The sequence below is a fragment of the Cucumis melo genome, chromosome 3 (genome assembly GCF_025177605.1).
Source record: "Cucumis melo cultivar AY chromosome 3, USDA_Cmelo_AY_1.0, whole genome shotgun sequence".
In the NCBI taxonomy this organism is placed as follows: Eukaryota; Viridiplantae; Streptophyta; class Magnoliopsida; order Cucurbitales; family Cucurbitaceae; genus Cucumis; species Cucumis melo.
This window is the reverse complement of record NC_066859.1, coordinates 15,388,925-15,412,229: the sequence shown is the minus strand read 5'-3', so window position 1 is coordinate 15,412,229 and position 23,305 is coordinate 15,388,925. Positions and strand designations below refer to the sequence as shown.

Below are 23,305 nucleotides of genomic sequence, written 5' to 3'. Positions count from 1 at the left end.
GTTATGCAAAAAAAAATGTAATGCATTCTAAAGTCCTACTCGGGCCCTGTCTACATAAAAAGACGATAAGTAATGAAAAGTACTCAAACTCAAATACGAAAGTCTAAAATAAGGATAAGCGGAAGCAGTAGTCCCTATGGCCCTCCACGGTCACTTCGGGTCGCTCGCCAGCTTGCCCTTGCCCTTGCCACGTCCTCTACCTGAAAACATAAAATGAAGAGAGTGAGTATAAAATACTCAGTAAGGGACCCACTACTAGTCCCACTAGGTGCCTGTTAACTTCCTGTCAGAGTCCTGTAACTGGTACCCAATCTCTGGTACGTTCCCGAACACGTGCAACCTGCGCTCCCGTAGGAACGTATCTCTGGTCTTCGGAGCCCCGGGGGACCCCTAGGACAGTCGGGATGCGAGGACCCCGTCGAGTCACTCGAGTCATATCTATATCCATGCTAGACTGGCGTCCCGTCGGACCACACAGTCCTCAATAGGTGGTGATCCCGAAGGACACCCATGCAGGTACGACTCTAACAGATTAAGCTAACAGGTACCCTAATTGCAGTATACATACACATGGCATCAGCATATAACATATCACATAAATCATCTCTGCCCTCTCCGTCTCGACATTCGTCGTATAGCTATAACAGCTCTCGCCACACATAACAGGCTATAGTATAACCATATCGTTATTTACATCATACTAACATTGATTTCAGGCATCGTACCGTCTAGTCCTCAACATGCAAAATTGGTGTATACATCGTCTCATATTTCTAAGCATGGAGCTAGTAGTAGAATCTCTTACCTGGAGATTTACTTGACGAGTCCTAACCGCGAGGCAGTACGCTTTCCAAGCGACGAGGTCCTAACTGTGTAATATGCCTAGATTCGTAATTAGGTCACCAACGACTAACGGTTCAAGACTCATTTGAAATGACTTACCCTAGAGGGAGGTTGCAGTGCTCGAGCCCCTACTGAAGAAATCCCGCGCTGCTGCGATTGCTTGGTCCAAGACGTCCCTTAAGGAAAATAACTTAATTTAGTCATAAATTAATTTAATTAACGTCCGAAACATGGAGTCTTACTGGGAAATGCCACAATAATTAATTAAATTACCAAAATTTAGGTGGATGGAGCCAAATTGGTCTTGGCGGCTCGGCTGGAAGAGGACAGGGACCGGCTCGGCTTGGCGTAGGCGCGGCTCGGCTCGGTACAGGGATTTACGCGTGCGGCTCGGCTTGCAACAGGAGGGAGACGCGGCTCGGCTACGCAGAAGCGCGCGGCGCGGCTTCACGCGCGGACGCGGCTCACACGCGGATTCGGCTCCGGGTTCGGGCGCGCGGATGTGGAGCGGCTCCGGGTTCGGTTTCGACGGCTGGAGGCACGCTCGGCGTTGGCTGCTGGGCTTCAGTCGGCGCGACGGCGCGACGGCTGGCTGATGGACGTTCCGGCTGCGTCAGATCTAAGCGGCTCCTTTCGGCTTGGTCGGAGCGACGCGACGCGGCTCGGCTATCCTCCTTAGATCGAAGCGGCGCGGCGTCGGCTGTCCTCCTTAGATCGAAGCGGCGCGGCGAGTTCCGGCTTCGGCTGGCGGCTACGGGTTCGGCTTGCAGACGCGCGGTGGATCGGCTTCGGGTGGCGGCTGCGGGTTCGGCTTTGCAATGGATGCCCGACGTGCGCGGATCGGCTTGGACGGATTTCCGGCGCGGCTGGGAGGGTGGTTCGGCTTCTACTGCGGCCGGCTCCGGCGCTTGTGCTTGAAGCTGGCGGCGGCGGCGGCGGCGGCGTGTGGCGGCGTGCGGCGGCGGCGTGGAGAGTGGCGGCGGCTAGGGTTTTTTCTTCTTTGGGGAGATGAGGAGTCTCACGTCTCCCAATGCCTCCTTTTTAAAAGAATTTAAAATAATAAAAGAATTTAATAAACCCTCTTTTTTCTCTCTTCAATTTCCCTCTTTTCTCTCCCTTCAATTAAACCACCCTTGACCCTTTCCAAGGCAAATAATTAATTTGCTAATCATCATTAATTAAGTTATTTCCCCCTAACTTCAATAATTAAAAAAAATAACCAAGGAAAACTTTACCCTTACATTAAGCATAAGGTCCACAATAATCAAATCCATAACAATTTGAAGAAAAGAAAAGAAAGAAAAAAACTCTAGAGGTGAAACTCTAATTTGCTGGGGCGTTACACAGTTAATATTTTATCTTTTCTCTCGAACAAAACAAGACATTAATGGCTACGTTTAACTAAACAATACAAAGAATGCAAATTTTTATCCTTTTTTAGAGAGATATTACAGAGTGATTAAAATTCAGGGATATAGGAATATCATCTTTATCTATATCTTAACCACCTTATAAAAGATGGAGCGAAAACAATTATCCAATAACTTCCTCCCTCCACGAACGAAAAAGAACTCCCTTTGAGTTATTTTACTAATTAAACTAAAATTAATATAAATTTAAACTATATTATATATCTCATATAATATAAACTTTATATTATATAACTTATAACCTATAGCTTATTTCTCTCCTTTGACTTATAGTTTTAATATGAATCAAATTCATATTAATTGTAACCTATAGTTTATTTATGAATCTTATTCATTTTATTTTTATCATTTGAATCATATTCAAATATTAATTTATCTCATATAAACTTTATATTATAATATATCAAATACATTATATTAATTGTATCATATACAATTTATTCTCTTTAATCAATTTGAACAATTCAAATTCAACCAAAATAAATTTGATTACCATTAATCCTTATTGAGCTAACAACGGGATCTAATTGACCTATAAATTGAAACTCTAATGATACAAGATTAATTGACAAAACTCTTTAATTAAATTAATCTTCATTCATTAACTGTTAGTCATTCTGCTAAAGACTAACAGTTGCATTCTTCTTATTGTAGACATCTTTCTGTGTTTATTAGATATAATCAATCAACAATGCAATAACCCTTCACAAATTGCTTGTAAGTACAGCTATGCCAAAATTATCCTTTTGCCTTTATAGTTATATCTAACTCCTTAAGTACCACTAATCTCTCTAATGAACAATAAGTTATAGTCCCATTATAATTTAACTCCTCTTAGGCCAAAAAGAGTGTGTGACGTCACATTGTTCAACCTCTAGAATCAGCCCGCAAAAGAGCAATTTCTCTACTTCCTCTATATAAAGAGGAGTGAATTCCTTCTTGTGTAGCTTGTTCCCAACTTTCCAATCAAATGAATCTCCAAAATGGTAGGCATATTTAGTCGACAACATAGGCCTCTCATTGATAACTTGTAGAAATACAAGTTATTATAGCTTTTTAAAAACAATAGAGCCAAACTGCGAGATAAATGATTAAAATGCGTAGCTTTTAGTGAAAATTTATAACGATCAAAGACTACATCTTACATATGTTATTATGTCTAATTAACTATGCTTTCAAGTGTTTTCCATTTAGGTTGGTGAAAATAAAAAATGAAGTGAGGATCGCGCACTTTAACTCAACGCTAAGAAGTTGCATGATGAGTCGTAAGGCGAGATCCACGTACATCATTATTCAAGATGATTCGCTAAAAGACAAGAGTGGTAGTTGGAGATACTGTAACAAGGAACAACTACTTTCTACGCTGACATATGTAGGCAAAGACGACTGTGTAGCAAAGAGCAATTAATTTCTCGCTTAAAATATTCCTATAAAAGAAGCCAACTCCACCATGAATAAAAAAGAGATAGAAGAGGGTCATCCCTTAAGGAGGGTAATGAAAGGACAAGTTTTAGAGTCCTTCACCATTTGTAATGATATTTCTTCCTCTACCTCTTCTCCAATTAATGTTTAAGTGAGAGCTTAGAGAGAGAGAAGTTTCCTTACCATTTTCCCTAACTTGCAAAAGAGCCAAGGAATGCAAACAAATGCATTATGCGACTCTACTCATCTCTTTTCCTTTTATTTTTGTACTTTATGATGTATTGTATGAATGTTCATCATTTCATGGTCGAAAGACCTACATTATCAATACAATGTACTTTTATCCATTGTCTCTCTTCCCTTTTTTTACTATCCCTCTTGTTGATGTGTTCTAAATAGTTTAAGTGTATATTTTGTACTTGATAGGGATTCCTTAGTCATAAGTCTCATCGTGTTTAGCTGAGCTAAACTCAATCGCTTGGCTAGCATTTGTCACCAACTACTCGAGAGAGTAAGTAGCAAGGACATAACTAAACATGCGCAGAAAGAAGTTTGAAATAAACTCCATTCTGGCATTTTGCCTCTAATAATTTCTGTCCCAAAATCAGAACAAGTGTGGTGTTTAGGTGCTGAGAGGTTGCTCGTCTTAAATATAAGATGGTCAAGTGATCTATATTGCTTCAATGGCATACTACATGGCTTAGATTCCCTAGAGTGCATAAGCTTTCCTTTATCTTTCTTAAACGTAAGTTAGTTTACATTACGCAATGATTTCATTCCATCCCCCTCTACAAATCTTCTATGTAAATATAAGTAGAATAGTATAGTTTTATACTCACACTGTATAGAATTTATACCGCCTGGTTGAAAAGTAAGCGTTATAACTATATTTTAATAGAAATTTCTTGTGTTCGACCCCGACTTACCCAAAAGACCTCTCGCTTCGCTTAGACTTGGACAAGCATGAAGAAAACTTGTACCAAACGTTATTCATGCATGCATCAATGCATAGGTAGGGTATGTACCTTTTATCGCCTAACTTTAACCCAAACGCTCGTCATTACTCACATGATTAGAAAGAAGCATGATACATCTATGAACTAACTTTGCACATATCGCATAGCATAAAACTCACAAGAGTAAAGTTATTAGTACCACTCAATCATGCAAATTAAATAACCACCTTCATGGGCAAGTTCACAACTAACTCATGATTCAAGTCAAGTCACCTATAGTCATCCTGGTGAAATGTAGTCTCTTCTAGTAACTTTGTTAATAAATGATACTATTCATTTCATGGTCTCATCTTATACAAACTCTTTCTATAGAATACCCTCACTCTAATGTCTCATCATGAATTATTAGAAACATATCTTTTGTAACACTTGAGAACAATTGCAACTACTACAAAGCGGACTATATTTGTAGCGTCACCAAGATAAGGTTGTTAGGTTTTATGTCCTAAAATTTGTATATAATAAATGTTATCTGTTGACCATTATTAATAAAGTATTATTATTATAATTTCAATAAAGTGTTATTGATTATATTACTAGCTTTTTCATAATAACATAAATTTAATAAACTTATATCCTGAGTTGTTTAATGAGTCTTAAACTGTATGTACAGACATATAGAGATAAATATTTGAGATATAGTTTAAAGGGTTTATATGGATATGGTCAGGTACCTTATCCTAGTAACATTGTGGATACGATCCACTTTGTATTTGATACAAATGTAAAGATCCATTATGTTTGTGTTGGTGGCATGTGAGTGGGGTATGCTATGCAACGAGTTTGCATAAGACTAGACCACAAAATAATAACCACTAGATGTAACTCTGTTAACTTGCTAGGTTTCTATTTCATTAGGATGACCTAGGGTAACTTGGTTTTAATCCTGAGTGTATTATGAACTCCTGTTCATGAGGGATTGTCCTTTTATTTGTATGAGTGAGAGTGGTCAAATTGCTGACTCAATATGCTTATCATTTTGGGGACGAATAGGTTAGCATCTCAAGGGAATGTCTAATCTTGAGTTGAAGGTTGGCTACGCGTTAAGCTTAGACTGGTTGCATGGCCCAGCAAGCAGTAAGACGACATGTGTAAAGTTATAAGTAGCTACAAGCAGGTAAACAGAGTTTTGATGGTGATTACATCGGACTACAGGATTCGTATAAATAAGACCAATGGGATCAAAGAAAGAGTGATTATTTGGAGAAGTTGCCAAGGAAGAGCTAAAAGATGAGTTTTTGCTAAAGATGCAAGGGAAGAAGAGGAAGTGATCTAGGTGCCCAGAAAGGAAGGAAACTGAGTATTTTGTGAGTCACTTTCATAAACTAGGTATTCTTGTATGAGTGGCCTTCAAAAATAAAAGAAGAATTTTGTGTATGTTTTCTTAAAGAAATTTGTTTAAAGTATTCTCTCTAAGTCTGTGAGTAAGCATAACAAGTCATGTATATCTATGTATTGTTGTGTTGTTGTTGACGTTGTTTTAAAAAGAGAAAGCTACTAATTTCTATGTGATAGTTGTGATGCTTGTGTGTGTAAACCATTAGCATTATTACTATCAAGTGAGCAACTGTTACGTGGTGTGTACATAATGTGTAAGGGCATCGTGTGGATGGCTTGTGCAACGAAAAAGGAATCAGAGAAATTCCTAGACGCTATGGATGAAGTGAACATCACAGTAGTCTAAATGCAGGGTGCTAACAAGAGTGAATCTCAATAGTCTTGGCATAAGGAATGATTCATGTTCTTGGTGAAAATGAATAAGGAGCTAATGTGAGATTTATGAAATTTATGAAATTAGCCGTCGCGAGTCTGTATTTATGAAAAGAAAATTAATTTTGATGGAAACGAAACAAGCGCAGCAAATAAAAGGATCGGATTTTATTCTAATTGCATCTAAACACTAAGAGATTAACATGCATTAAACACAACCCTAATTACACTAGTTAGGGTTCAAAAAAAAACATACCTTTGAAGCTTTTTTCGACTTATCCAAATTTTCTTCCGAACTTAAAACAAACCTCCACTAGAGTTTACCCGCTATTCTCCAGACTAAGAACCGGGTTGTGGGACCCGTTAATAGAAGGAATTAGAGAGAGATGAGGAAAATTGGAAGGAATTAGGTTGAAATAAGTTTTATTTTTAAGAGAGAAAAAAATTTTGAAAATCAAAATGGCCAAAAAGTTTTTTTCAATTTTAAAAAATGACTATTTATAACCTTGCATGTAATTAGTTGGCCAAAATCTCAACACCTTGCATTTCGCTAACATATAGTGGAATTAATCACCATTCTATTTTCTCTTAGTGGGCTTAATGTTATCACCATAACCTTTCACATAGTCCTCTAAATGTTAGTGGAATTATCCAACAAAATGTTGGATTTTCCAACTAACTTTGGTCAAGGAGCAAAATGGTCATTTGACAATTCTAGTGAAAGTCAAAAGTCAACATTTTGACTTTTTACCATTTTATCCGTCTTGACAAATGCCAACCTCCTGAGCATGAATCCACATTCATTTTTTCCAAATTCAAATCACATTTGAATATAAAGCCGATCAAAGTTTGACTTTTCAAAGTCAAAAGTCAACAATTTGACTTTTTACAACTTTGACCATTTCCTATTCATATTTTTAATATTTAAATCACATTTAAACATAAAGCTCTTGCTCAAAGCTATAACGAACGACTATATCACATGTACTTGTCGTTTTCTCTCTCTTTACATAATTCCAACAATTAAAATTATTCCAACATGTTGTTCTAAGTTAATTCCGTATAAGCTAGCAAGGGAACCGAATGGACCTATAAATCATGGGCTCCAACGATCCAAGATTAACTCGCTAAACCCTTAAACCAAGTTAATCAACATTCATTAACTAACGAGTCATTCCATTAAAGTCTCGTAGTTGCACTCCCTCACTATATATATATTTTTGTCCATCTAATATAACAATGATTGATTAATAAGTTAATCATTCACAGGTTGTTCGTAATCTAGACTACGTCAAAATACCATACTACGTCAAAATACCATTTTACTCCCGATACTACATCTGGTTCCTGAAGTTCCACTAATCCATTATTGAACAATTGGTTTTAAGTCCAACCTAAAACCCGAAGCCCTCTTTGTCCAATGAGAGGGTGGGGCCCTTGTTCAAGACTTAGATTCAGTTCTTAAGGGAACAACCTATCTACTAACCCTAGAACGGGTAGGAGTGAATTTCATCTTGCACCCTATGTCCCTAGCCATCCACCCGATCTTACCCCTAAAATGGGAGGCTTATTGGACTAGTGTCATTTAGCTACCCTCACCTATGTAGATATAAGGATAATACCATTTGAACAGAAGTTCATATTTAGCACAGGATTAAGATTAAGTTACCTAGGTCATCATAATTGAAATAGTCAGTTTATATAGTCAACGGTGTTATAACTAAAAATTACTATTTCTTGGTTCTAGTCTTATGTAAATTCTTTACATATGATGTCCCCACTTCCATTTCTCTACATGAACGATTTAGAATCACTTTGTTTGTACTAACTACAAAGTGAACTGCATCCATAGCATTTCCAGAGTAAGGCGCCCAACCTTATTCGTACAGTATAGACCGTTTGGGCTATAAATTCGAACGTGATCCACATTTATGTCTCTACATAATGTTTAAGTCTACACTAGATATCCTCGAGATCTTAGTTTATTAGATTAAAAAATATAGTATTCTATTTTCACTAAGGAAGAAAGGAAAGTTTAATTGTAAATTGCCGGTGTAAGTAATAAAAGATGTTGTGTTTATGTATTTTCCACAGCATTATTCTTTGTTTATTGCTGGCTGGTTAAAAGCTTAAGAAGAGGTTAAGCGAGTTCTTAATTGGTTATTTAAGTTAATTTTCCGCAGTGTTGATTTGAGGTCTCTTGAGTTCCAAGTTCAAGCTCTACGTTGAGACTGGTAAAAGAAGTTGTTCCGCTTACTAGCACACTTCACACATTGTACAAACATCCCAAATTACTTAATAAAATTCTGTCAGATATCTTTCAAGATTTATTTTCATGTTCATCCATCCTTAAGATCTTCGAAAGAATTATAAAGAATTAAGAGGTAACTTGTACCGAAAACAAGTGTTTAAATGTATTTTTTTTAATTATTGCTTTGAATGATGAAAAAGGCAATCTTATTTGTAATCTCATGCTAAAACTTGTATTTCTTTCTTGATTTAATGGCTAGATCATTTATTGAGTTTGGTTTCTTGTTTAAATTTAATGGCGTGAAACATAATCATTGGATTGAGTTGGAAAACTTGTGGATCTTGAATTGATTTTAAGCATTTCTCTTTCCTTTTTGCACGCACTTATTGAATTAAAAAAATATCAACTTTTTTTTTAAGACATTTGCTTTCTTAAAATTGTCACAACACTGATCCTAAGAACTTAAAGCAAATTCAAAATATGCATGGAAATGGCAAAGATGAAAGTGCATAGGAAGAGTTTAGAATTAATTTGAAGTAATTCTTATTCATTAATTGTAGGATAATTAGTCTTTCATTGTCTAATTAGTTTTGGATTGCAATTGTTCTCATTTTCTTGATTTCATTCAAAGATAGAAAGTTATCTAAATTTCTTGTTTCCATTCATTTCTTTGAGAGAAAATATTTATTGTTTGTGCGTTCTAATTCATTGTATAAATGCACAAAGAACAAGTTCACTTTTACACGTCTATTTTCTTAGAATTTATGTCCCAAAACTCGTAGTTTGTAATCATATTATATGCATTAAAGTGGTTATTGAAGACTTATTAGTGAAAATATAATACGATAATCTTGAATCTAATAAACTAAGGTCCCGAGGCTATCTAGTGTAGACTTGAAATTTATGTAGAGGCATAAACATGGATCAGTTCGAGTATATAGCCCAAATGATCCATAATGTGTATGAATACAGTTGGGCACCTTATTTTGGGAACGCTAAAGATGTGGTCTACTTTATAGTTAGTACAAACGACGTGATTCTGAATCATTCATGTAGAGACATAGAAGTGTGACCATCCTATGTAAAGAGTTTACATAAGATTGAAACCATGAAATAGTCACTTTTAAGTTATAACATTCTTGACTTTATAAAACTGACACTACAACAAATCTGGCCTTTAATGTCGGGTGGAAAAAATGAAAAATGGGCTTTAATGTCGGTTTTCAAAAAGCGGATGTTTAATGTCGGTTTTAAACCGACATTAAAGAAGGAGCTTTAATGTCGGTTTAAAACCGACATTAAACGACCCCCTTTTGAAAACCGACATTAAAGCCCCTTTGTAATTTCTTTTTTATTTTTTTTAATTTGGTAAAAAATCAAGTTTCCTCTCTCTATATAAATTCTCCTCCTCTCTTCTTTTTCCTCTTTAGTCGTCGCCTTTTCCCCTTTCCATCAAAACCCTAAACCTTTTCCCCTTTCCATCAAAACCCTAAAGGTATTCCATCCAATTCGACGAAATTTTGGTGTTTGTCCGTCGTTGAGAAATGTCTTTCAACATCAACCGGTTCAATCCTCAATCAGCCGTCGAGAAAGCGGTTTCAGTTATCGGCTTCGGCTACGATCTCTGTAACGATTTGCGATTGTCTTCTTGCAAGCCGGGTCCATCGGGGTCTAAGCTGATACTTCATTCGAAGTAGAGACCTTGTACTTCCGGCTGGCGTTGTCGTCCCTAATGTTCCTACTTCCATCAACTGTGATAAAGGCGAGCGTACCCGATTCCGGTCGGATGTCATCTCCTTCAATCAGGTAAATTTCTTTGAAATGGGTTTTTGCTGTCTTTAGCTTAGAATTCTCTTCGTTTTCTTGTTTTTTTTTCTTTTGTTGGCTTCATAGAACGAACTGGGTTTGTTTTTTTTTTTTTTGGATTTTTTCAAACAAGTGCAATCTTGGGATATCTTCATCATCCTTTCATATTTTGTTTTAGTCAAGCAGTGTAGGGAAAGAAAAAGTCATCTTATTAGGGAAAGCTTTATATTAGGGGTTTATTTTAAAAAGATTTGTTGGGTTGGATCCCATACCATCAATGTTCTTTGATGTTTGTTAATTATTAGAGCAACTAAAATAGAAGTTTTTGTTGTTATTTGATTTTGAGTGCACATCGGACAATGCCATGGCTTAAATGTCATGGGTTAAAGCGTTTGTTATGTGTTTTAAGTATTTGCTGGAGGAGGAGCGTGGGTATTGAGAATGAGGGAGAGAGAGCATTAGATAGATATAGATTTGGAGCAATTAATAAGAGGAATGGAGGGGTGGGGGGATGAAAATGAGAGAAAATATAATGTAAATTGTAAAGGGAAAGCATTGATCATATCGTATTGTTGGTGGCGTGCCGTTTGATTGTGACCCTTTACCAAATCCCCTCCCCAATGGCCCCATCCGCCGTTTCCCTCTTAATACCAAAAACCTTAATTACATCATCAATCAAACAAACAAACTCATTCACTCCTTAATCCTTTATTAATTAACTTAATCAATCCATTTCCATGCTCTTTTTCTAACTTTTTTTTGTAATCTTCTACTTGGAATTAATATTTTATTTCCCACCGAAAAGTCCCCTTTCATTTGTTGCTATGCCCTTTCTTATATCATCATATTAATTGGTATAGTCTTTTTTAAAAATATATATATATAAAGAAAAGAAAAGAAAAGAAAAAAAAAGAAGGTGGATATTGCAAAATCTTGTAGGAGGGTGTAGTTGTAATGAAATAATTAAGATTAGAAAAGAGAAGTAATTTGGTGAAGAAAAGAAATGATTTAGGGGAAGGAGAAGGAGAAGGAGAAGGAGAAGGAGAAGGAGAAGGGGATGAGGATGGGGGATGCGATTAATTTAGGAAAGGAAAGGAAAGGAAAGGAAAGGAAAGGGCAGGAAAGATAAGAATAGAGAATGGGGACCACAGAGTTTGGATGAAAATAATATTTTGGATTTTTAGAACCAAATATTTTGGATTTGTTTTCTGTCCTTTCACTGATTTGGTAAATTTTTTTTGCTTGAATTGTTGAACTTTGATTTATCATACCTTTGCCTAGCTTTATGAGGTTGTATGGGTTTGTATCTCTAATTTTCTGAAGTTTCCTTCGTCATTTTTGGATGCTAGATCAAATATCTGAAGGAAGATTGCTTTTCTTTTTTTTTTTTCTTTTTTTTTTCATATATGGTTTAGCTTTCCATCCCCTGTACTGAGAATGGAGACTTAACTATGTCATTTTGAGGTTGATGTTGGAAACCAGACAACATAGGGCACCCACTTCTCCTTTTAACGACTGAAAGAAAACCTCTTCATGTTGTGGATAGTGAAGGCATTATTAGTCAGTTGAATGGGAGCATAAGAGGTGGCACTTTGTCAATATCTAAGTTTAATTTTCTAAGAAAAGTTGGAATTGATGAATTTTCCAACTGTTTAGTGCAATATTGGATATCAGTAGTTGAAAGTTTTTGAGTCCTTATGATTTATAATCTTGATCATGATAATAAGTTGCAAGAACTGTTTAAATTGTGATAGTTAACATTTTTTATATTGAAGCTTAAAAAACTAGAAATCAAAAGTGTTCTAAATCCTTTCATCAGATCTCTCAAGCTTTATAGTTTGTGGGTGAGTAGTGATCTCCCTTCTTGTGCGTGCCTCTTAGATGCTTCTTTTGTTATTTTCGGTTCATGCATCATCTTTTGCCATATTGATAAGTGTTATTGAGATACAACATACATGCTCTCTTTGTTGGGTAGTTTGAATTAAAAAATGTGGTACAAACTGGTATTGAGTCTTGGAATTCTGGAGATTGCTTAAATCTGAAATTTGTTTTTTGGCCAGGTGCATAATTCAAAAACCATGTCTTTAAATTTAGAGGTACCTCCTTCAAAGGGTTGTGAGAAAGTTATATTATCAGAAGAACAGCATATGAAGGTATTTCTGACAGTTACAGCCTCTTTTAGCCTCTTCATACCAGTGCAACTGTTAATTGCTGCTAATCTAGAGACGAAGAAGGTTGAAATGCTGCCATTTTTTAGTTGCTTGACTCTTACAGTTTTCCTTTATTTCATCCTTTACAGATATGTGAGGTGCAAAGGCTTTTAGGACCCTTGTCGGGCAAATCATCAATTTACTGTTCGGATCCATCCGTTTTGAGATATCTAAGAGCAAGAAACTGGAATGTGAAGAAGGCAACTAAAATGTTGAAAGCAACTTTGAAGTGGAGGACAGAATACAACTTTGGTTGAAAGCTAAGCGATTGTGTAGAAATGGTCAAGCGACCGTTGAAAATTGAAGACTGAGAAGGCATTTAGGATTTTTAATTATTTAATTCTTGTATTAGAATCTTTTTTCATGTACTATTGTAGAATTGTATATATAAACATAATATTAATATTTTATTTTGTGTATTCAAATGTAAAAGACAAATGTTATAGTTTCTAACATAATATGAATTTCATTGATTTGTTGGCGTGTGAAAAATCTACATTGACCCAATGTCGGTCTATAGGACAATAATGTAACAATTAAATAAAAATAAATTTGTAAAAATGAATAAAACCGACATATCAGAGTTCAACCGACATTAAAGGGCTTCAATAACACTATCAAAGATGTTGGTTGAAAACTGACAAACCGACATTAAAGAGGGCTTTAATGTCGTTTTTAAACCGACATTAAAGCCCAACCGACATTAAAGGGCTTCAATAACACCATCAAAGATGTCGGTTGAAAACTGACATTAAAGGCCTTTAATGTCGTTTTTAAACCGACATTAAAGAGGCCTTTAATGTCGTTTTTAAACCGACATTAAAGCCCAACCGACATTAAAGGCCTTTAATAACGCTCACAAAGATGTCGGTTGCCAAGTGACATTAAAGGCCTTTAATGTCGGTTTTAAACCGACATTAAAGGCCAAAATTCTTCTAGTGTGACTATTTCGATTATTGATAACTTATATAACTTAATCTTAATTCTGAGTTAACTATGGACTCGCTCAACACGAGATTATCTTTAGATCTGCATAGGTGAGGAACACAAGATTATCTTTAGATCTGCATAGGTGAGGGCAACTCATTAGCGTTAACCAAATAAGCCTCCCATTTTAGGGGCAAAACTGGGTGAATAGCTTGAGACATAGAGTGCAAGATGGAATTCACTTCTACCCCCTTTAGGGTTTGTAGATAGGTTGTTCCCTTAAGAACTAAATCTAAGTCTTAAACAAGGGGCTCCACCCTCTTATTGGCCTGAGAAGGATTCAATTTATAGGTTGAACTTAAAATCAATTGTTCAATAGTGGACCAATGAGACTTAAGGAGCAAGATGTAGTCTTGGGGGTAAAACAACAATTTGACCCAATCGAGATTATGAGCAACTTGTGAATGATTAACTTACTAATTATAGTTATATCAGATGGACACAAATATATCTATAGTGAAGGACTGTAACGATAGAACTTTGGTGGAATGACACGTTAGTTAAGAAATGTTGATTAGTTTGGTCTAAAAAGGTTTAGCCAGTTAATCTAAAATCATTGGAGCCCATGATGTATAGGTCCATTAGGTTCTCCTGCTAACTCATATGGAATAAACTTATAACAGTATGATGGAATGATTCGGATTGTTTGAATTAGACGAGGTGGGAGAAATCGACAAGTATATGCGACATAGTCATCGGTTATTAGATTAGAGATAGAGATTTAAGTTTAAATATGATTTAAACATAAAAAATATGAATACGGGTTCATACTCAAAAATGTTGAAATAGTCAAACTTTTCTAGGGGTAAAATGATCATTGACTATTCTAGTCAAAAGTCAACATTTTACCTTTTACAATTTTTTCCTTTTTGACTAATTTCAGCCTCCCGAGAAAGAATTTGCATTTATTTTCTTGAAATTCAAATCATATTTGAATATATCACCTGGTCAAAGTTTGACTTTTCAAAGTCAAAAGTCAACATTTTGACTTTTTACAACTTTGACCATTTCCATCAATTTTAAGCTTCCGGATATGAATTCTAATTCATATTTTTAGTATTTAAATCACATTTAAACATAAATTTCTATAACCGACGGTCATATCACATATATTTTTCGGTTTCTCTCTCTCTACCTAATTCGAACAATTCAAATTATTCCAACATATTACTCTAAGTTAACATATTCGGCTAGGTTAAAATACCGTTTTACTTACGAGATTACATCTTCCTCTTTAAGTCCCATTGATCCAGTATTGAACAATTAGTTTAAGATCCAACCCATAAACCGAATTCCTCTAAGGCTAATGAGAGGGTGGAGTCCCTTGTTCAAAACTTGGATTCGATCCTAAGGGAACAACTTATCTACTAACCCTGAAGTGGGTAGGAATGAATTCTATCTTGCACCCTATGTCCACAGTCATCCACCCGGTCTTATCCTTGAAATGGGAGACCTATTGGACCAGCACTGATGAGCTACCCTCACCTGTGCATACTTAAGGATAATTCTGTTTGAACAGACATTCATAGTTAGCTCTGGATTAAAATTAAGTTACCTAGGTCATCAATGATCGAAATAGGTAGTTTTATATAGTCAACGGTGTTATAACTTAAAAGTGACTATTTCGTGATTCCAGACTTATGTAAACTCTTTGCATAAGATATCCCCACTTCCATGTCTCCCAAGAAAATTTAGCTCTCCGCCCTTTTTTTTCGTTTCCCTACCTTTTCTTTATAGTCCATTTTAGTCAAATGCCACAGTGAATGATTATAAAAAGGGTTAATTATTGCAGGCATGGCCAGACATGTAGAAAAGGACTACATAATATAGTGAAACTAGCTGATGTAGAAAATAACTACATTGTATTTAGTGGCCTGAACAACAAGATTGAATCACAATATTCTCATATGTTGTTATAACAATAGTCTAAACGCGAAATAATGAGACTTAACGTGGAGAATGGTTCAAGATTTTTGGCGAAAGGAATCATTGTTGACTAATGTGTTTTTATCTGAAATTATGTGTTTATATGAAAAGCTGAATTTATGTGTTTTGATGTTTAATGAAATGATGTTTACAAAAGATATTTCGTGAGAAAATGATTTTTTAAAATCTCACTAAGTATGTTGACTTATGTTTTAAAGTTTTATTTCTAGGTGATCAGGCATTAAGGCTAAGTAAGGATGAAAGGCTTGCTAGGCGTTTAGACCTTACGTTTAAATATTAATTATGTATTTGGCTAAGTATTAAAAAGTGTTGTAATTGTGTGACTTAAATTAATAAAAGGAATGTTTACATCTTATTCTTTGTGTTAAGTTGTTTGTATCGCCTAAGGCATAATTTCTAAATCAAGCTTAAAATGTTAGGCAATTAAGAAAAGCTTAAGGAAATCAAGACCAAGTTTCTTTGGCATTTAACGCGTCAGATACTTAAGTTACGCCATGTCTCGCATGACAAACAAGTACATGTGCGGGGCGGGGTATGACATAAAACATATATTTTGTTATTTGTGTGGCACACCAAACCATGGCATCTTAGTCAAACCTTATTCGTTATCTTTACAAGCTTATTGCATTGTAGACTGGATAGCGGGTCATCCAATCATCGATACACCACTAGTTATATTGTTTTCTAGGGTCTTCTCTCAATTCCTGGTCTGCCAAAAAGTAGACAATTGTTTCACGCTCATTTATAAAGGATGAATATTGTGCACTCGCAAACACCACCACTGAGAGGTTTATTGGCTTTATTTGTTATTATGTGATCATGTCTTTCTTCTTGATCATCTGGTATTGTGGTGTGATAATGCTTTTGCTATTTTCTTAGCTAGTAATCGTGTCTTTCACGCTCGTACGAAACACATTGAAATTGACTATTGTATTGTTTGCGAAAAGATTCTTCAAAAAGATCTTATTGTTCCTTTCATTTCTTCATTTCTACTCAGGATCAAGTTGTGGATTTGTTCTCCACAGCTCTCTCCTCTCAATTATTTATCTCCTACTGTTGCAAACTCACGACTCTTCGCCATTTTTAAGTCTGAGGGAGTATATTACACAATTATTTTGTACAGATTCCACTTTACTTGGTTCCCTCCTAACAAGGATGTCTCCTTCATGCTCAATTTTGTGGATGAGTGTTCTTGTAACCATATGAAATATAAAAAATAAAGTTTGAAATCAATTATCTTAATTTTAATCTAAAATAAAGAATTTGATTATAGATAAGTAGCAAATATGGGTGTTCAAATAACCTGACAACTCGAATAATCTGGACTACTCCAACCTAAATTGTAAGAGTTTGGTTGGATTGAGTCTTTTATGTTTTTTTCGGATTTAGTTGGGTTCGGGTAATAATTTTAAAAATTTTAATATTATTACAAAATATTTATTTTAACTTATAAATATTATTATTCATACATATTTTTATGAAATTTGTTTGAATTCTGTAATAGATATGTTAGATTTTGATATTTAAGATTTGAGTTTTATGAGATTTTAATTATTAATATGTGTAGTAGAAAATTTTAAGTATTTAAGTTAATGAAAAAATAAAAAGGAAAAGGAAAAAAATAAATAACTCCACGACCCAACCCAACAATTTTAAGGGATGGGATGGTTGAGATGAAGATTATATTTGGGTCATTTTGGTTGCTAATTAGACCAAAAAAAATTCGGATCAGTCCAAAAAATCTTTCGAGAAAGGCTTTTCTTCCTAATGGAGTATAGATTAGGGGTGTAATCGGGTTGAGAGAAATTCTCAACCCAACCCAACTCAACTCGTAAAATATGGGTTGGGTTGTCGGGTTGTATTGTTTTTTTTTTTTTTTTTTGTAAATTACACTATTTCAAATTCAAAATTACTTTTGTTTCTACGTTCTACAAAATCTAAAATGTAATTACATTATTTCAAATACAAGGTTCTACAAAATCTAATTGTAATTACACCATCACAAAATCAAGGTTCTATAATCACTCAAATAACAACTTTTGGTCTAGAAGGCAGAAGCAAATGCATTTCTTGTCCTTTTGTTTTTTGTTTCTTTAAAAAAAAGATATAATGTAAAAAGAGGTTTATAAAGTATTGAAATAGGATCTATAGGATATAAAATCAATTTGTACTAACCTTTTGTAACTAAAGACAAAGATGGAAGGCGAGAGCCGAACTGACGGTGAGGAGGAGATCGACGGCATCGCAGCGAGGATGAGACCAACGACGAGAATGAGAAGACGAGCTTGAAGTCCGAAGAGATTATCGGATTTGGATCGATGTGGGTCTATGGACGAGGGGGAAGATGAGATCGAAATCGATCGAACAGTGAGAGATGAAGGAAGGAAGAAGACAAAGCGGCATGGGCTAGGGGCGTGTTTTTACTTTTTTAGTTAACTAGGGTTTAACTTTATATTTTATTAAAAAATAATATAATATATAATATAAATAAATATTTAAATATATATATTATATTAATTCGGGTTGGGTTGAACCAAATTTTTAACCCACCAACTCAAAAAAAATTCAAAATTTTCAACCAAATCCAACTCATATTTTAAACCAACCCAACTCAACATACATAATATGGATTGGATGGTCCGAATTTTCGAATTACTCAGATTATTCTCACACCCCTAACATAGATTATTGCAAAAAAAAAGTCCCCGGCCAACTAATCCATTTACACAAGTACTAACAAATGTCACAAAACTTGACCTTACTGAAATAATTAAGGCCACGGGCAAGTCACAGACACACGACCAAGGATAATTCTTAAGGTGTGTTTGGGGTGAGGTTTTAGGGGGAAAAAGATTGGGAAATTGGGTCAAACCGTGTTTGGCCCAAGGATTATGATAAATGGGGATTAGGGTTATTCTAATCCCTAAATAAACCTATCTTATCATCTCTTTTACTTTCTTACAACCCTACATTACCTATCCAACTAACACAATCCAAATTCTATTATTATTTTTTAAATTACTACAATTATAACATTTCCTTCAAACACATATTATTATAACACTACTATCATAATCCCTCCTCCAAACACATACTATCATAACACTACCTTTTATATTCTTTCCCCCAAATACATATTATCATAACACTATCAATAATAATCTTTACCTCAAACATATATTATCATAACACATAATTATCATAATCCTAGATTATTATAATTCTTTTCCCTCATAATTTTTTCCTTCCCCCAAACACACCTTTAATTTTTTAACTGCATGTCCCAAAACAAGACAAAGTGTGAGACCCACCTGCAGTTCCCATATCACACAAATTTGGACTCTAACCACCCCCACTTGTTTCAGAATTCTCCGTCACAGTCACTGGAATATGACGCGTGTCACTCTCCAAATGGCCCAACCGTCCGCTAACTTCCCACCACAAAATTTCCTGGCCAGCTTTCATCTTCGCTGTGACCAATGCCTGAAATTTTAATCAACAAAACTTCAAATAGAAACACTATTTTATCATTTCTTTGAGATATTAAGCTAGTGGTTAACACATACCTTTACTTTTTAGAAAAAAATTTAATTAAAAAGTTTAGAAATTCTATTAATTTTACAGAAATTTGGAAGTTTAAACATTTAGTAAAACTTATAAATCTATAAAATTAAAAATCCATAAAGGTTGTAGAATTTTTTTTGTTGAAGGAGGGTCAAACTACGGACCAGATTTAAGATTAAACTCGCAAGTTGTTGATTGATTATTATTTTTCCTACAAAATCACACGGAACCCGAAATACTCAAAATTGAATTTTCTACTCTTAGATGCTGACTCATTTGTCCCAATCTACTTGGTGAGTTCCAAATTTCGAAACTGCCACCTATTAATGACATGGATAATAATAATATATTCCAGTTACCCAATCATTATCCCCCACGTCTCTATTTCTTATACTTTATCGTCTTCAAAATTCTTCCTTTATAAACTCTGGCCATGGTGTCATGTTTTCTATTTTCCCCTTCCCAAAATCTGTTTGGCAGCCTAGAAAATTACTCAAGTATTTTTCTTTTTCTCTTTCTTTTTCCTCTGGAGAATTTAAGATCAATGGAAGTTCCTGTTCTAAACAGGATTACTGAATTAGGAGCACATCTGGGCTCGCTTCCCAATCCCAATTTTCTCTCTAGAATTTTCACTTCCTTCTTCCCATCCCAACATTTTTGGAAATGGGGTGCTCTGATTATTGCTTTGTTGGCCACATTTACCGGAATAATAAATCGTGTTAAGGTTTTTATCATCATCTGTCGTCGGAGAACTAAAACTACTTCGATTTCCGAACCTCTCTATCGATCTCTCCACTGCAGAGACAGCGGTGGTTTAGTTTCAAAGAATCTCAAATCTCCCCCGCTTTCAAGTTCTGAATCGGAGGATGAGAATGAGAGGGGTTGGGAACGCAACAATGACTCCAATTTTCGGGTTAAAGTCTCAAGTCGGTTTTCTTGTGAACTTGACGGTGGCTGTCATTCTCGCCTTCGGCGACGGCACTGCAATGGAGGAAGCAACGGAGATTTGTTTCCGTGGCCATGTTTTGGGTTGGACAGAAGCGTAGTGAGGCAATGGGGTGATGTGATATCGAACTCCGAGTTTGAGGAGCTGAGTGGGAGTATGATTTCGTTGTACGATGATAATGAAGAAGCGGAGATTTGTTCAATTTTCAACGAAGGAGGTTCGCTGAAAGCGGTGGCAGTATCGCCGAGGAGAATGGTGGTGGCTGCCAGTGAGGGTGTTTCGGCGAATGTGTCACTGAAGCTCTGGGACACGCGTGGCAGGAGCCGGACGCCGGTGGTGGCGGTGGAGTGGGATTCACCGTCCAGAAATATTGTCGATGTTTATTACGAGGATGTAGAAAATGTGTATCTTAGAGATAATGGAGCGGCCGGAATAATGGTAGGCGATGTTAGAAAAGCTAGTTCAGGGTCGGAGAAATTGACGGCGGGCGATGGTGGCGGCTTGTGGAACTTGGGGCACTAACGCCGTTTATAGTTTAGTTAGAGAAATTTGGTGGTAACGACCGTGAGAGGGACGGTGGCTCGATTGAAACTTTTGTAGATATTGAATTTGTTTTAATTTCCCAGCATTAGGAAAATTTTATTTTAGTTTTGCTTGACAGTGGACTCACGTGATTGTTGTGATTACGTGAAATTGTGAATATAGTGATAAATGGTTTTTTTTTTTTTTTTTGTCTTTTCAAAAATATAAAAAAAACACCAAAGTATTTAAAAATTTCAAAAATAGAAAAAGCCTAGACGTCCATTGTGTAAAATACAAAAAAATGTCTCGTCAACTACGTTATCAACAACACCCATAATATATTTGCAATCGTTTAGATTTTGCTATTGTTTAGTACACGATCGATTAGATATGAGTACAATTTATTTTTCAATTCTATCTTTAATTTTGTTACACGATCGTTTAATTTGGTTATGTTTAAATTTAATTACACAATCACTTAGATTTGGATTTGGCTATTGTTTTGTATATGATCGTTAGATATGGTCACAGTTTAGTTACGTTTAAATTTGGTTACACGATCATTTAAATTTAATTGTTTAGATTTTGGACGACTTTTTTAAATTTGGCTAAACGATTTTTTACGGTTCTTTTACTACACATGATCGTTTATTTTTTTTATACGATTGTTTAGATTAAATGATTTTTTTAATTCTTTTGGTACACGATCGTTTATATTTGTCTACCGATGATTTATTTTTTTACATGATCGTTTACATTTAGCTATTTCAATCCGACTGATTTTTTTTCAAGATTTTTTATACGCGATTTTTTAGATTTGCTATTTTTTTTACACAATCGTTTAGATTTGGTTATCCAAATTCAAACGATGTAAAAAAAGAGAAAAAAAAGAAAGATAATGGAAAGAAATCACAGCGAAAAAAAGTGAGAAGAAAGACGATTGAAAGATTAAACGACGTAAAAAAGAATCAGAAAAGAAGAAAGATAAAGAAAATATTAAACGATGTAAAAAAAATCAAAAAAGAAGAAAAGACATTGAAAGAAATCGCAAAATCAGAAAAGAAGAAAGACGATGAAAGAATAAAGACGATGAAAGAATAAAGACGATGGAATGATTTAACGACGTAAAAAAAGAATTGAAAAATAAGAAATATTTTGGAAAGAAATCACAGAAAAAAAGGAGAGAAAAAGAAGGAAAATGATGAAAGAAATCGCAGAAGAAAGAATATGAAAGAAATCACAAGGAACAAGACGATTTGATCGCAAGGAAGAGAAAAAGATGGAAGGACAAACCTGAAATATTTAAAAAATGGCTAACTTTATGGGTTTTGTTACAAGTATTTTGTTACGTGTATGTAAGTTTCCATTTTTTTTAATATACAATATAAAAGTTAAAAAAATGGGTTTTAAAAAATATAAAAAAGCAGCAAAATATTTCTACTCTATACAACAATTCCAAAAACGAAAAAAACCTAGAGGCCTATCGTGTAAAATACCAAAAATGTTCCGTCAACAACGTCGTCAGTAACGCACGCATAATATATTTGCGATCGTTTAAATTAGGTTATTGTTTGATACGCGATCGTTTAGATATTTACACACGATCGTTTAGATATAGCTACAATTTATACACGATCGTTTAGATATGGCTACAATTTATCTTTTCAATTCCATCGTTTAATTTTGTTACACGATGATCGTTTAATTTGGTTACGTTTAAATTTGGTTACAAAATTGTTTAGATTTGATCATTTAGATTTGGGATTTTGTTTTTCAAAATTTGGTACACAATTTTTTTATTTCTTTTGGTACACGATCGTTTAGATTTTTTTACACAATAGTTTACTTTTTTTTAGACAATCGTTTACATTTGGTTACTCCAATCAAATGATTTTTTTTCAAGATTCTTTATACACGATATTTTTTTTTATATGATCATTTACTTTTTTTTAAACGATCGTTTACATTTGCCTACTTCAATTTAAATGGTTTTTTTTACAAGATTCTTTATACACAATCTTTTATTTTTTTTACATGATCGTTTATTTTTTACATGATCATTTACATTTGGCTACTCTAATCTAAATGATTTTTTTTTCAAGATTCATTTTTTTGACACAATTGTTTTAAGAAAGACGATGGAAAGGAATCGCAGCGAAAAAAAAGAAGAGGAAAAGTAGAAAGACAATGGAAAAGTGGAAAAAAAAAAGAGGAAAAGAAGAAAAACGATGGAAAGGTTAAACGACGTAAGTAAAAAATGACGAAATCGCAGGAGGAAGACGATAAAAGAAATAGCGGGAGAAAGATGAATCGCAAAAGAAAAATGGAAGGGTAAACCTAGAATATTTAAAAAATGGTTAACTTTATGAACTTTGTTATAGAGTCATAAATAGTTTGGTGTTTTGTTACATTTATGTAAGTTTCCTTTTAAAAAATAGAGAAAGAAAAACAATTTAAAGAAATAAAATTCTAAAATAAAAATGTGGAATCTAAAGGTAGTCCATTTGATTATCTATAGACATGCTAAATACTTAAGGCAATTGTTTGGATGGAAGTTTTTGTTTCATAGGTATATATAATAAATATTTGTGATTTGAATATTTTGATTTTAAATATCTGCATTTGGATCTCTCAAAATTAATATTTGTATT

The 23,305-nt window shown here is 34.7% G+C and overlaps 1 protein-coding gene and 1 long non-coding RNA gene across 2 annotated transcripts; both read left to right on the top strand.

Annotated features, from left to right (window-relative positions):
• The first annotated feature begins 9,952 nt into the window (after nt 1-9,952).
• Nucleotides 9,953-13,161, top strand: LOC127148533 (uncharacterized). Its single transcript, XR_007819568.1, has 2 exons — nt 9,953-10,478; nt 12,778-13,161. It is a non-coding gene; the product is annotated as an uncharacterized LOC127148533 (long non-coding RNA).
• Nucleotides 13,162-19,626: 6,465 nt separating this feature from the next.
• On the top strand, nt 19,627-20,856 carry LOC103488596 (uncharacterized). The gene has a single exon (XM_008447416.3). It carries the CDS (start codon nt 19,731-19,733, stop codon nt 20,652-20,654), a length of 924 nt encoding a protein of 307 aa, XP_008445638.3. The 5' UTR covers nt 19,627-19,730; the 3' UTR covers nt 20,655-20,856.
• Nucleotides 20,857-23,305: the final 2,449 nt, after the last annotated feature.